General features: G+C 42.9%; 1 protein-coding gene across 1 annotated transcript in view; it reads left to right on the top strand.

Annotated features, from left to right (window-relative positions):
- Positions 1–3,002: 3,002 nt before the first annotated feature.
- LHPP (phospholysine phosphohistidine inorganic pyrophosphate phosphatase) overlaps positions 3,003–15,224 on the top strand; it is a 79,399-nt gene continuing 67,177 nt past the window's right edge. The window contains exons 1-6 of the mRNA XM_009892757.1: positions 3,003–3,014; positions 3,269–3,345; positions 5,463–5,650; positions 6,389–6,542; positions 10,194–10,257; positions 11,431–11,523. Coding sequence (XP_009891059.1) covers positions 3,003–3,014; positions 3,269–3,345; positions 5,463–5,650; positions 6,389–6,542; positions 10,194–10,257; positions 11,431–11,523 — 588 coding nt within the window. The remainder of the gene's footprint in view (positions 3,015–3,268; positions 3,346–5,462; positions 5,651–6,388; positions 6,543–10,193; positions 10,258–11,430; positions 11,524–15,224) is intronic.

Here is a 15,224-nt window from a genome sequence, read left to right as displayed (position 1 = left end):
CTCCTTCAGACTTTTGAAATAATGATTTTGATTGGTGTTATTTCAAAAACTGAAATTAAAGATGAAAAATGCTTGCTGCTGGGATAGCCACTGAAATAGCATGAATGCAGATTTGCAGAGAAAGTATAATACATTATTGCCACGAATGCACTTTTTAAGCAGAGGGCACATAAAGCAGAGCGAATGTACTCCCCCTGCACAGGCATTTCCACAGCTGGACCCCAGAAGGGGTTACTGCTCAGCCAGAAAACCCTTCTGCATCCTCTTCTCAGGTGCGTGTCCTCCTCTGGCAGCAGGAGGTTATCCTGGGAAAAGCCTGCGAGATCAGAGATTTTACCCACCATTACTGGTCTAGTCCTGATCTCTTGTTGCAAAACCCATTTTAATTCATCATTTGGAGTGTGATTTTTAGGTGGTGGCTGTTGCATACTGTGCACTGTGGTTCTCCATCAGCCAGGTAGGCTGAAGAAGTGGTACGCATTTCTGCTCTTTTCAAACTCCTTTTTCTGTATTGATCTTGAAACTAGGCAAGAAATTTCTGCTTTTGACCATTGTGCTCAGCTTCTTCTTGGCTTGGTTTCATCACCTCTTGACAGGAGATGTTTCACCTGTAGCACTAGCACCCTGGCCCTTGCAGAGGGCAATAAGCTAATGTTAGCCCTGCCCAGGTGGGAGGATGGCATTGCTGCACAAGTCCTGCTTTTATTTTATTGTTCGTTTGCAGGTAGATAACTCTCTGGTACTGTTATTGCCCCTTGTTTCTGAGATGGTATGAGAATGCTGACGAGTTTGCACTGAAGCACCAGAGTCAAATAGCACAAGTGCTTAGCATGCTTTCTTTGCTTTTAAATAAAAAAAACACTCTGAAAAACCAAAAGCACGATAAAAAGGCAGTTTTGGACATCTCATAACCAGCACTCTTCCAAACCCTTTTGAAGTTGGTGTGGGACAGTCGCTAAGCTCAGGCTCGTTGCCTCTTCCAGGGTTTTGCTTTCTGCCCCGCTGCACGGGACCCACCGGCCGCGGGCAGGGCTCTCCTCCTGTTCCCATGTTAGGAAAAACCCTCCCTGCAAAAGAGAGTGGTCAAAGTCTGAAGTTCAACCTTATACCGTGTCCTAAGTTGCTTCTGCCATGTGCAGGGCAGAGTGAATTTAAGAAGGAGTGATGGCTTCCAGCCTAGATCCCGTGGCCATTTCTTTTCCTACCGACGTTGCAACCTTTACATCATCTAAAAGAACAGGTTTTGTGTTTTATGTGCCCAAAGGCTGCCCATAAAGGTTGGCAAGGGCAGTTGGTTAAGTCTGCACAAGGTCAGTCAGGATGTCTAATAATTGTCCTAACACTTTACCTGTTATGGAACAATAATGAGAGTTTTTTCATTATTTTCGGGTGAGTGAACCTGGCAGATGCTGACAGCCAGCAGATGTGTAAAGTTCGAGGTGATTTGTAAGGGACCGGCTCATCTGACGCACGGTAATTGCATTGTGGGACATTGTCACTCAGCGTCGTGCCCTGCTCCGGCAGAACGAGGTAAAGGTCAGTTCAAAGAGCTGCCGTAGCATGAGGGGCAGCTCGGGGCTGAAATTAAAAACCTCATTTCCATCTCTCCCCTATACAGGTGCTCACAGTGTGCCTGGTTCTAGATTTAAGGATTGTTTGGGCGACCAAGTGGTTGTTTCTGTCTGGCATGGGCTTAAATCCCTCCTCTGGTAAGGCTTAGCAAAAGTCTCCTTTACCCACCTGTTGGTGTGTTAGTTTGGCGCTCATCTGTCCACTTATAATTTTGGGCTCGGAAGTTTCTTCCGTGACTCTTTCCTTGGCTTCAGCGCCGGTGCTCCTGTCGCAGCTCCCCAGGCAGCCGGTGCCCGTTGTGCCGGCATGGCCGGCGCTGGCAGCAGAGCCTGTGCTTCACACAGCTGGAGGGGTGCAATTGGACTTGTCCTCTGCTGCCCTGCACGCTCTGCCGTTCCCTCTGAGAGGGGCTCCAGCAAGTTTCTTTTGCCGCAGAGGTGCTTGAAGCCAACTTTGCCGTTTGTGACACCCTGAAAGGGCAGGAGCTGCTCTACCTTCACGCCTAGCTCCCCACACACAAGTGAAGTTCAAGTTCCCCTGTTCCTGCTCGTGGGCACTAGGAGTGGTGTGAGCAGTCAGTGTGGAAACGGAGTGGATTTGGCTGATGGTGAGCCTGCTGACGGCCCCGAACCAGGAGGAGGAGGCGGCCTCGGCATGTCCCCAGCTACTTGGACCGTGCAGAGTCCCCGCAGTGTGGAGTGCAGTGCTGCTCTAATCAGGATCGATTTCTGGTGCTTCTGGAGTCTGACTGGGATCTTTATCACGGCCGCGATGTATAGAAGCTGACTGAAGCCCTGATTGACTGGGCTTCCTGGGTGTGCCTGTGCTTCTGTAATAGAGATGCTGATAAATCTGTAATACACTGGAGATCTTGATAAAATGTGTGTTGTGTATTTCATCTGCTGTTGCCTCATTCTTCTGTACTTGCAGGTATCTAATCCCTTGCTCTTTATCTTATGAGGCATCATGTTACAAATTTTGTTCTTTATTCTTCTCCTAACATCCCCACACTTGCTGGGACTAGATATTGCAGTGACTTGCTCTGCACGTGCTTCTTAAAATGTGAACACTGGTGGCTGGGTCAGCTCAGCAGCTCAAGGTTTCCCATTAAGCTGTCCGGTTGAGCAGCAGTGCCTCCAGTGCAGTATGGACTGGCTGTGCAAAGCATCTCCCCTCTGTTAGACAGAGCCTTCCAAGGTGTCTCAGTTCCTCCTGGTGCAAGACCTGACCACGAAAACTGAAGGAGAGTTTTGCTGTAAACACAATCAGAGCCAGGATTTCCCCTGTGTAGAGCTGTTGTTAAAAGTTCTCCCTAATTATTTAAGCTCTGAGTTAATAGTTGTTTGCTGATGTGTGCTGGCCTGCAGGCTCTGCTCACGGTTGCCTTGCTGAGCATCGAGGGATGGATTCATCCCGGTGGGTGTATAATCATGTTCATACTGGTGAGTGTGACTGTATTGTACAAGGGTTTGGCGGAGAGCTAGCAGACGGTCTTTTTAGACATGCTGACTTTGAAGGAAAAGGTGGATTTTCATTGAAAAGGTATTTTTGTAAAAATAAGTCTTCTCAAACCAGGACATCTGGAGTTCTTGATGGTTTTTCTTTTGTTTAGTGGTCCAGGATATTTTTGAGAGCCCTTTTCTTTTTTCACCACAGGACTCCCATTTTCTGACCAGCTTGGCCTAACTCTTTGTAGACCTCTCCTGATCCTAAGCAGTTACTGAACTCGTTTGTTGAGGTGGTAATTGCTGGTGGCCATAAAAGCGTGAAGCAGTCCAGGATGTGTCCGGACTCCTTCCACTTTGGTCAAGCCTTTCAGAAGTGTAACTCTGTTTTTCATCTAAAATTCTGAGAACAAAGTTATATTTGGAGTATAGGAAAACCCAAGTCTGCTTTCACCAGGCTGACTTGTGAGGGTGCTTGTTTGTTGGTGCAAGTCGGTGGTTAGTGTTGTTCCTGGATTCATTTCATTGACCTTTAGGAAGAGAAAGAATAGATTCTTACTCAACAAATGTCTGCTTCCAGGCAGTTGTGAATCACGGGATTTTTTTTCCTAAGAGTGAGCAGATAGGCTTTGCATTTAGAATAAGATTTTTTTAACCACGGCACACTCTGTTAAAAGTTTGTTGTGTATCCAAATTACACTGCTTTGCTTTTTAACTACAGCTGAAACCGTGTTTCGAATAACAGATGTGGAATACTGTCATCCCGCTGTCACACCAATTGTTCATTGTTCTGAGAAGGTCACATCATAATTCATTAACAATAATTATTCCCTGGGTACACCCTGCACTTCTTCACTCAATTGCTTCATTAACTTGTGAGTGAATCTCACATTCACTGCTCCAATCAATGAAGATATATTTATAATGTACAAGTGGATGCTATTAGTTACAATATATTAACTGCCTAATTTAAAATAGAAAAGCTATCTTTATGAAGGGCAATTAACCACTAAGTGTAATTGATAATTCACATACCTATGATTAGGAAAGACAAATAATAAGAAAGAAATGAATCACCTGCATTATTGAAGAAGACACTGGCGTGCAGTTTTAACGAGCAGAAGGGGCTCTCTGGGTCAGCACTGGATTTCTAAGAATCCTTTGGTGGAAAGTTCGTCATCGGATGTGTTATCTTGAGGTGGTTTCGGTGTTTACACCAACCAATTGGGATCGTCTTCCCTAGGAAAGGAACCCACCACATTTTGTCTTGAGAATCAATGCAGGGGCTTTCCTGATAGAAGAGTCCTTTTTTCATCCTAACACAAAGAAATGTAATAATATTTTTAAATTAATTTATAAACCTAGCCCAAAACTTACCTAGGTATCTAAACCTATATTGGCTTAGGTCCTCAAAGATAATTATGTACAAATTCATACTAAAACCGACCAAAATTAGACATTTTAATATATTTGAGGAGCTGACTGACAGTCTTTCTGGCAAATATTTTTTAAAAACTTGTGATACATTTTCAATGCTTCTGGTTTTCCAAGGTCACTTTGAAATACATTGGTTCTCCAAGTAGCTGACAACTTATCCTTGGAGAAGAGGCCTTTTCATGACATCCCCAGTAGGTCACCACAGCTTGGGTCGAGAAACAAAGCTGCTCAGAGGCAGAGAACTTGCACGAGATTGCAGAGTACCGATCCACAGGAACTGTGTCCTTGGCTCTGGGCACTTGAGGCCATGTTTTCTTCCCTTCAGAAGCGTGTAAACATTTATTAACGAATCAGTTGAAGTACCATATTTTTCAGGATTACCCACCAAGTAACAGCGCAGGTGTTTTATGAGAGATTAAGTGATAAATGTAACTGAAGCCACCCCAGTGTTGCTATAAGCATCATTGCAACTAGCTCGCCTTTTACCTGGAGTCTGCAGAAGTGCAACGCCGTGCTGTTACCTCCAGCAGATCGGTGCAGCAGGTGATCAGTAAGTGGAAAGGTGAAAATCCAAGTTAAAATGCTAATAGCCAGTGGTATCACACCAGGTACTGTACTCGTAGCTGTGCAGTGCTTTCAAGTCATGTGTGCCTACATCCATGGACCAGTTTGAAGAAAAGGAACTAGATTTTGGAGTTTTTGATGTGTGGAGGGAGTGTGTGCCTGACAGACTGTGGTATCCTAGGGATGGTGGGCATCACCCGTGTTGCCATGTTCAGCTTAGCTCTCTGTTCCAGAAAAGCAGCTAGGTGCTATGGTAGGGGCTCTGCACATGAAAAACTGCAGCTGTAGTGCCCAGAATCAACATTTTATGTGTGTCTTGGTCACTGTAAGAGATCCTGCTCCTGTTCTGGCATTTCCTCTTTGCATTTAGGGGTGGGACAGCAAAGTTGGTACTTAGCTTCTTCTCTATGTCTGGTTAACCGTTCTGCTGCTTTTACTCAACAGGATCAAAGCATCTGGTCTGAAGCTGCGTTTCTGCACTAACGAAACCCAAGCAACCCGGGAGAATTTCGTGAAGAAGCTCCAGGGCATGGGTTTTGACATCTCCGTGGCTGAAGTGACAGCCCCAGCCCCAGCAGCCTGCTGCATTTTGAAGGAGCGCAGCCTGAGGCCACACTTGCTCGTGCACAATGGTGGGACAACACTGCTGCAGATGTTGGGACACGTAGGGGGACAGCCCAGAGAGATGTGGGCGATTGCGATAGAGCAGTGAATTTCCATAGCTTACGCAGGAAAGAGCTCCCAATTGTTGTTTTCCTACCAGCAAAAACTTTATCCTTTTTCATGAGACTCTGGAATGAACCTTAGCAGTCTGGCCTGAGCAAGATCTCAGTTATGGCAGTGGTACAGGGAAGGCCCAGAGTTGTGCTGGGGGTGAACAAGCACCCCGAGGAGTCTGCTGCTTAACCACAGAGACTAGGAGACAGGTGAGGTCTTGTGCAGGGCATTACCTTGTCTTTGTTATCATGGTAGAGGTTTTAAGTTTAAAGTGGTTTCTTCTGTAGAGTGTGGGTATGGAGAAAGGAGGTGGATCCTCCCCTCACTGTTACACATTTTCATTCAGCTACCCAGGAGTTTGCCTCCGGTCTAGGTGCTTGGGGGTAATGAACCACTGAGACCTGGGTTGTGGAAGCTAAGGCAAGGGTAGGAAATGGTTTATTTTGCTATTTGTTGTAGGACAGATGAATAGCAGGATCCAGTCAGGAACAGGGGGGTATGAAGAACAGTTGATTCAGACTTGGAGTTTTTTTTAAAATGTGTTGGGTAATGAATGAAGGGAAACACAAATCTGGGGGAAAACCATGAGTTCCAGTGGTATCTGAAATGGTAAGGGGTTTGTGGATCTTTTTTTTTTTTTTTCTCTCCTGTAGATCTTGTCCCTGAATTTGCCGAGATTGATAAAGCAAACCCAAACTGTGTGGTTATCGGAGATGCAGCAGAAAACTTCACCTATGCAAACCTTAATGAAGCTTTCCGAGTTCTGATTGGGATGGAGAAGCCTGTTTTGATCTCCCTTGGAAGAGGGTGAGTTGTGCACTGTTTCTTCCCCAAGTCTCTATATTTTTTAATTTCCCCCAGTACTTAATGCAGGCAAGGTATCGGTGTGGGCATTCACACTACCAACTTTTCAGCAGATAATCTATGTGTCTGGACTGGGAGGCTGATCTGCTCAGGTATCTGTTAATGAAGGATCCTCAACCGGTAATTTAGTCACCTAACTTGGCTTCCTGTCCTGAGTCACTCACTTGTAGTCTTTCCAGGGGTGTAAGGGAAAACTGAGGTAATTACACTGAAATACATCTCTAAAAGGAGGTGGTATGGATGCTCCCCATGAGCCACAGTTCAGCCTTGTGCTGATGCAGGATTGCAAAGGGCACTGGAAGTCACTGAACTTGCCACGCCAAATCCTCCAGTGACTTTGAAAACACTCATTAGAAGGGTCTCTGTGGTGCTACAGCACTGGGTGAAGCATCCCTTTAGTTTCAGCTGTTGGTGGTTTTTTTGCCATAGACAGTGCAGAGTAAGCAGTTGTGTAGGTGTGTTTCTTCAAGTGCTAAAGGGTGAGAAATGTAGCTGCTCCTCTGAGGAGGAATTATAGCAGCCTTTAGAGAGCCTGGAGATGTCCTGGTGTGTAAGCACAGCAAATGCCAGCCTCCCACTTCAAAGTCAGCGTTCAAGGCTGAGATAGACCTTGATGAAACAATCCACATCTTTGCCGGTGGTGGTGGGAGGGTTAAAGCTGTAGTTTTGTAAGCTATGAAGAAAAGGACATTTGTTGCTTTAAGATCAAGTCTGAGAGCCTCTTGAAAACTCATAGAAATTGTGCATAGTTTGGATTTTGATGTGTGCAACCCCCAAGTAAATGAGTATTGCAAGAGGTCAGTAGGATTGTAGGCACTGCTTCTCTTTTTGTCTTTGCCTCTTTGCAAGATCTCAGAAGTGAGAACTGTTCGTTTAACTGCTGCCCTGTAGCCATGCATTCCTGTCTGAACTGAAAATAAATTCTTTTTAATAGTGAAAGAAACCCAAACCAAACAAAAAATCCAACAGGCCACGCTTAGATAAAGGGCTGTGAGTGTGGATTTGTGATGCAGTTTGATCTTCCAGCATCCTGAAGTTACTAATGGTGAGAAGAGTCAGGTGGTCCAAAAATTCTGTTTCAGCCAACAGTCAGCTAGGTTTCTTCTTCTGGGTTAGAATCCTGTTCACATCTGTAGTGGTTGAGATGTGATACTGGATGGGCCTAATGGCCTGTGTGACATACATGACTCCTTGCTATTTGAGTAGTACTTAAAGATTCTGTCTCTGAATGTTGGCGTTAGCATCTCGGCAGGTTGATTCATATGTGTGAAAATGTCATACATAAGGGAGCACTTTCATGCTGGTGGTTTGAGAATTGCTATACAGGAAGAATAAGAAGCCAAGAGAGTTTTTATTTGGTAATACAGAAATCCTACCAATTTATGAAAGTAGCTGCAATGCACAAACTCCACCCAAACTATGCTGGAAATGGGTGTAGATTCTCCTCTGGCTGTGAGTAAAGTGTGGTGGCCAAGAAGACCTAAGGGGAGAGCTCAAGGAACTACTGAGAAATGGCTGGGCTTGTGCGTATGATGGAGAGCTGCAAACACAACTGTGCTTTTGAAGTGACAGATGAATTGCTTTGGTAGTATGAATATCAAAAGACTTTTAAAATTATTCTCTGAATGTCAAAAGTAAATTTTGACCTCCTGCTTTCACATGCAGGAAAATTCCAGTCAAGGAGTTTGAACGTTTTCCTAAAAACAATTCAATTAGATGTATTCTGAGATCTTAAACAGGAAGTTATTAATGCCAGCACTGAATAATGACAAATCCAAACAGCCTTGGAGGAGTTATTCTTATCTGTGGTGCGATGTATAGGCTTAAAAAAGACTGTGCCTGTTTAGCTTGAAGAAACTGTAGTGACAACTTTTTTCAGTGGACCGTAATGGGCATGAAAAGCCTTCTTAGTTTGTGGGTTATTGATCCAGCCTGGTACAACTTATCAGTGGGAAGGAGAGCGGTTAAATCCATTGTGTTGCCTTACCTGACACTCACGCTGTGCTCCTAGAACACGGGCGAAAAATCCTTGTTTCTTAGTTAGAAGGATAAGGAGAAAATGTTGAGCCAATAGCAGAATTGCTAATGTACATAAAATAACCAAGTTTTGTCCTATGTAATACTATTTTCCAGAATGAAATATGGAATCAACCCTTGTTTAAGATTTGCAATGTCATCAATGCAAAAATGTCTTCGTACACTGCGCATATAAAAGTGTTTATTTATTTGTTCATTCATTGATGTAGAGAGCTCTAAACCAGACCCGCTGTTACTTTTTTGAAATGTTATTTTTCATGTAAAAATATAGATTTTTTGGATATTCTGAGCTCAGTTTTCACCATGAGCATACTTTTTTTAACGATTGATCATTTAGGTAATGTGAACATGAGCTTCCTGGTAGGTAAGTTCTCTGACTCAAAGAAGGGAAATTATCAATTGTATGATTTGTTCACCTAACTAGAGAAGCCTCGTTGATGCAAAGGACCATATACAAAAACCAGCCACAAGCCAGCTTCGTTTTTAATATGCAGAATCAGTGTAACTGGGTGGACCTTAACAAGGTACCTGCCTTGGGCAAGTAGGTTGATTTTGGTTGAGGTTTTAGTTCATTCCATAGAAAACGAAAGTGTCAGAGTCACTGAAGCAGAATGCCCTCCTTCTGAAAATGGAGTGATTTACATTTAGCATCTGTTTTGGGCTGAGAGTGGGAATTGGCTTTGTAATTTCTTCTGTCATGCCACTGTCAGAAAATTAAGCTGTTTACGCTAGACTATAGAAGGTTAATGGCTGTTCTAGCAAAGGTCAAGTGGTCATTTTAAAGGGAGGCTGTGCTGAATAATCGAAAATGGCAGAAGGATAAGGCATAAAATCTTAACTGACTGCTCATCCTACCTTTTTTTCCTGTCATATAGAAACCTGTCTTTGCTGTGATCAGGAGAGCTTGGAAGACCTGTGTTAACGTGACTTGCTATTCCAGAAAAACACCTTAAAGATACTAACTAATTTTATGAGCTCCAGGACAATGGGAACATTGTTAGAAGGAAGAAAATTTAGCTTGGAGGGCTTTGTTAGTCCTGATAAACAGTGCCCTCGCTGTCCTCATGTGGGAGGCTGGTGACAAGCAACGATAGTCAACTGTTTGGGGTCCCCTTCCAGACATACTGAAGAAGGTGTTACAGCTGCTGGTTGGTGCCAGCCCTCATCTTGTGTCTGCCAAGAGGTCTCCGTCGCTGATGAAAGGAAGAGCAATGTAACTGCTGTCCTTTGCGAGCAGCTAGTGCTCTGTGCAATAAAATACAGGCCAAGTTCATCCTTGAAATAAGCTAGCTGAAATCCCTTTGAAGCAGTGGAGTTGTGTCCCAGATGCCAGATGGGCATCCGGTCTGAGATCTTTTCCCCAGCATTGCACAGTACTGAGCCTGTCCTTTACTTAATTCCTGGTGTTAAATTAAGGCTCCAGAGTTTCTGATGACTTGACTTTTTGTTGCAGCCATATGGACATCTATATAGGCACAGAAATAATAAAATGTGGTTTCTTTGTATTTAACTGCCAACGTTTTCATTTCATTGAAACTTTATCACTTTCATTTCCAGACGCTACTATAAAGAAACCGATGGTCTGAAACTTGATGTTGGAGCATATATGAAGGCATTAGAGGTATTTTATAGCTTGCATTATGCTTACTCGCTCTGTGCACCTTGTTAAAAGAGTAACTGGTATAAATATGGGTCATCTTCTGTAATTACTCACCTTGGTGGAGGAAGTTTCCACAGATTGAAACACATTTGCTGCATTCTAAAGACGAGTGGATTCACTTGTTTTCTGGCTTCGTTCATTATTTTTATTTTATTTAAAATGAGAACTTTTACCGTTGTGGTACCTTTATTGGAAGTGAGGCCCTTGAAAGGAGGAGTCAGAAAAGAAAGACATGGAATATTGTCTGCAAGATGCCCAAGAAAAACTGAAGGTCCGTTTTACGTTTGGCGTAGCATTGTTAACACAGCCCTCGCCCTTAACAGTTTACAGCAAAAGGCCCTTATTCAGCAAGATGCTTAAGTGCAATCCTGTTTTTAAGACTGATTAAGTCTGTGCAGGACTGGAACCCAATAGATAAGCCAACTTAAGGGTGAGAGAAGGAGAGAATCATTATTCTCTCTTTTATAGGCTTGCAGAGAGATGATAAAAAAGTACATTGTGAATGCAGAGTATAAAACAAAGTAGGGTAGTATACAAGCACACAAGATCATGGATATAATGTATGCTTGCAGCACATTCATTTGTATCTATGTGAATTTTGGAGTTTTTTGCCTCCCAAATAAGTTCAGGCTTCTAGTTGTCTAGGAACAAGCTAGAAACACCCTTTTCAGCATAGTACTGATATTTAGTTGCAGAAAATAAAACTTTTCAAATCTGGCTGGTGACTTGAATCATTAAAAATATGCCAGGCGGTTGAAGAAACCCTTTACATCTTTTAAGGCACTCCAGTACTTTTGATCATTTAATATGGAAGATATCTGCTATCTCTTTAAGAGTGATGCTCTTACAAAAATCAGCAATAATGGAACTGATTCTGAAGGCTGCTCTCATGATGGGGAATGTAAAAGGTTTGCAACTTGAGATGTTTCAGGAGGACTTTCTCTCCTGCCGGAGAACATTAAACACTTCTGTTATCCAAATTCTCTGATACTCACCTTCACCCGCTAATCCATTGTGGTATTTAAGGGCAGGAATCAATGATCGCATACTTGTTATACAAGTGACTGGAGTTATGGAGTTGAACAAATCCTTTTCTGATTAGCGTTTTTTGTATGTCTGTCTTCTTTTTTCCAGTATGCTTGTGATGTTCAAGCTGAAGTAGTGGGAAAACCAGCAAAAACATTTTTTGAGTCAGCCTTAGCGGAAATGGGAGTTTCACCACAGCAGGTAAGGTTTCTGATAGCGTGAATACTGGCTGGGCCATGTCGTTATGCCCACTGATGCTTTTTTCTTTTTTTTTTGTTTTGCTGTCTTTCATGGTAAGTTGAAGGGAATGTGGCCAGGACGACATGGTAAACTCTGGATGGATATGCAAATATTTTTTCCAGACCCTGTGTGCAGAGAAATACTTATATTCAAGATCTTCCTATGGACTATTTGGAAAATAAAAATGGTTGAAAAAATGTTTCAGAGGGAGAAACCCCCATGTTTGCCTAGTCTATCAAATAATGCAAAGTAGACAAAAGAGGATTGACAGCCAAGAGGGTAAATGCTAGCAAGTGGGGACCTGTTGAATTTCTTCAGCCCTGTGTGTACTTGTTACCCTCCTGAAAGGCATGACATTATTTTTTTCTGTTTTTTTGAGGATTCTTTTTGACTGCCTGCAATTTTTGTTTTTGGTCCCATCTCTCTCTCTTTACTCTGACTTGTGCCATCCATACCTCTACCCAATTTAGTCTTCCATACATCACTCTATTCCCTACTGTGGTTTCTCCTACTTGTACTCTTGTGTTGTGCTTTCTTACTCACCTTCCTTCCAAACCGTGTAGTTCAAAAGAATATGCACATGTGTTGTGAAATTCCTTTATTTGGAGGCTAAAGAAAACAATCCAAAAGAATAAAAAGTTAGTTTTCCCAAGGAATTATGGAAGATGTTGTTCCTCACATGATGAGAGGTGCCCCAATGCCTGGCAGTCCATTTGGCGACTGGAGACTGCAGCGTGGTGGAATTGCAGCCAAAATGTCCTTTTGTGTCATACTGGCTGCCTTTTTTAAGTAAAAGGGAAAGGCAGAAGTAAAATATTTTCTAATTTAGGTGAACAGGAAGCACTGACTGACCCCAAAACTCCTCCTGTGTTATTGGATTCATCACGCTTTCCAGAAACACGCTGAATGTGTGATGCTCCCTGCTTACTTAGTACAGCCCATTTTTTTCCCCCTCTCTAGTCATGCCCAGATCCTCTTTATTGATTTGTTGTTATGTCACACGGGACATAAGGATGAGTATGAGATGACTCACAGGCAGCAGTGAATTACAAGGTAGTAATTCCATCAGGGGGTTTTGGTGACATTATAAACAACAAGAGTGAAGTTTGGGTGGCTTGTAGGTCCCTAGAGCCTGGAGATGAAATTATGGCCCTGTAATTCAGTATGTGCTTGAGTTTTAGTTTATTATAGAGTGGGGAGATGGAAAAGACCTAGAAGCCATCTAATCCATCTCCTTCCCTGGGCAGGAGTGTTCCCTGTTCCACGTTTATTAATGTTTTGTCCAGAGTAGTTTTCAGTGAGCCAAACAACTGGGCTTCTGCAAGTGCCCTAGGGACAGTGTTCACAGCTGAGTGGGTCTCATGGGCAGGCAGCTTTTTCTGAGATTCATCGGGATGCTTCCCTTTTAAACTGCATCTCCTTATTTCTAGTTTTACTCCAGGTAACAGCCAAAACAACTACTTGCCCTCCTGGATATTTTCTCCCTCCAATTATCTCTAGACTTGCTATCATTACAGTAGTAGTCTCTTACTAAAACTGTGTGTTCAGCTCCAGCAGCTTCCCTTGTGATTCGGTCCCTCTGTGCCCAAACCCGCTGCGATGCTCTTTTCTTTACTCCTTCAGTTTGTCGATATCTTCCCAGTAACAAGATAGCTCAGCCTGAACATAATATCCCAGGTACAGCCATGGCAATTATTCAATCCATTCATCCAACCAACAAACCAAAAAATCCATTTCAGACACAAAATGGCATTTGAAGAAAAAGTAGCTGGAAAAAAGAACAAAGAAAAAAAACCCACAGAGCTCAGCCCTTGGATACTGTTTGTCTAAATCAGATGCATGAAGGTTTGTGTTTCCTTTCCACTTCTATCAGAAACGGTTGGTGCGCAGGAGTAAGAGGGAAGAGGAGTCTTTGGTGTTTTCTTTTTATCCTTGTGGACCTGCGTAGTGGCATTGCTTGCCCTTTTCCGTAGACAGGACAGCGCAGTTGTCCTCAGACACCGTTTTGCCCAGCTCGCGGTATGCCAGGACCATGCCAGCCCGTGGCACCAAGGGAGGGTATCATTACAGGGATGTGACAGGACATCAGAACTCCTGTCTCAGAAACTTTGCCCCAGGAAACAAATTTGATTTAATGCATCACCAGTCTGGCAAAGATGGTCCCATAGGGTGAGCCTCAGCGAGTGGTTCCCATTGACTTCGGGAGGATTTGGTTTGGGTACAGAAAAGCAGTAATAGTGCCCAGCAGAGATTATTTATTCATTCTCTGCTGTTTGCCATAGTGCCATAGTGGTACTAGTGACGAACTTTGTATTTTGACAGAGATTTTTTTTTCCCTATAGTTTCTAGTGTTAAATGCCGTCAATTTGTTGTAGTAAGATGTCTAGTCTGTAGGTGTAATTTTTTTTATTCAGAGAGATTCGAGATGAAGGGAGTATGTACGTAGCCAAGGAGGAGCACAGTAGACACCACTGCATAGTGGCACCGGTCACTCCATGCTTTTGACTATGGAAAAATAGTCCATGCTGCTGGAGTTATAACCTGGATCATGATGCACATGTGTAGGAGAAACAAATTACAGCAGACCTTAATTCTAACATCTTTTTCTCCTAACTTTTGAGTGCTTGACCTTACAACTTTAACGTTCTTTTGAGAAGAATTTTCAGCTTGTTTTAGTTCGTCATACACAATAATAAAACCTCAGTATATTCAGTTCAATAGGTGCCTTAGTAATGTGCTGTATTACATTTTAATCTGTCTCCTGAATGAGCTATACTTCTCTGCATTTGTAATGACATGACAAGGATTGGTTTTACTTGCCTTTACTTTTGTAAAATGTTTGCCAATAATTTATGCCACCTGTGGAGTGCATTTAATCCATACCATCATTAAACCATTTTAGATGAGCTGTGCTTTTGAAAACATATTACAATTTTCTTTCACCCGACTTTTAATGAAAAATACCTTTTTAATAAAGCTGTCTCACCACAGTAATGCTAGACAGTGGCGAATCTTAAATTTCTCAAGCTGCTTTAATCAATAAAGTTATCACCAGTCGTTTCCCTTGATAACTGCTTCTTACTGAGACCCTGCTTTTGCCTTCTGCCGCTGAGATGTTTTCAACCTGCACTTAGAATAGGAAGAACTCCCCAAAGTCCAATTTTCATTTTAACCTTTCCTCAATGGCCTAGAAATAACAGATTGCCAGTATTACTTTAATAGATTGGAAATTTAAACCTCTTAGAGGTAACCAGACCTATCTTATGATTCAGTAATATGACAAAGAATAACACACCTTAAAGGTTACTGAAATGCCTAATTCATATGTTTTAAGGCAGCTGTAACAGTGGATGATTTTTACAGCTTTACAATAAAACCTAAATAATGTTAAGGTTCCGGTAGTTTTATATAATCATAAAAAGTTCTCTCTGTAGCAAATTGTCCTGCTTTAACAGGAGTTATGGCAGGTCATACTGGAGTGCATAAACTCCTGGTAGTTAACCAATTCCCATTTCTGTCACCTGCAAGTCTCAGGGGGGAGTTAGCGGCGCGTGAGAAACCACTGGGGAGGTCACCCCGAGAGTGGCACGGAGGACCTGCCCACCGTGCTGGCGTCCCCTCCCTGCTCACCGGCCGCGATGGGGGAAGATTTTCCGTCTCCG

The sequence above is a fragment of the Charadrius vociferus genome, unplaced genomic scaffold, assembly GCF_000708025.1.
Source record: "Charadrius vociferus isolate BGI_N301 unplaced genomic scaffold, ASM70802v2 scaffold38, whole genome shotgun sequence".
NCBI classification, from domain to species: Eukaryota; Metazoa; Chordata; class Aves; order Charadriiformes; family Charadriidae; genus Charadrius; species Charadrius vociferus.
This window is presented reverse-complemented; position numbering and strand designations above follow the sequence as displayed.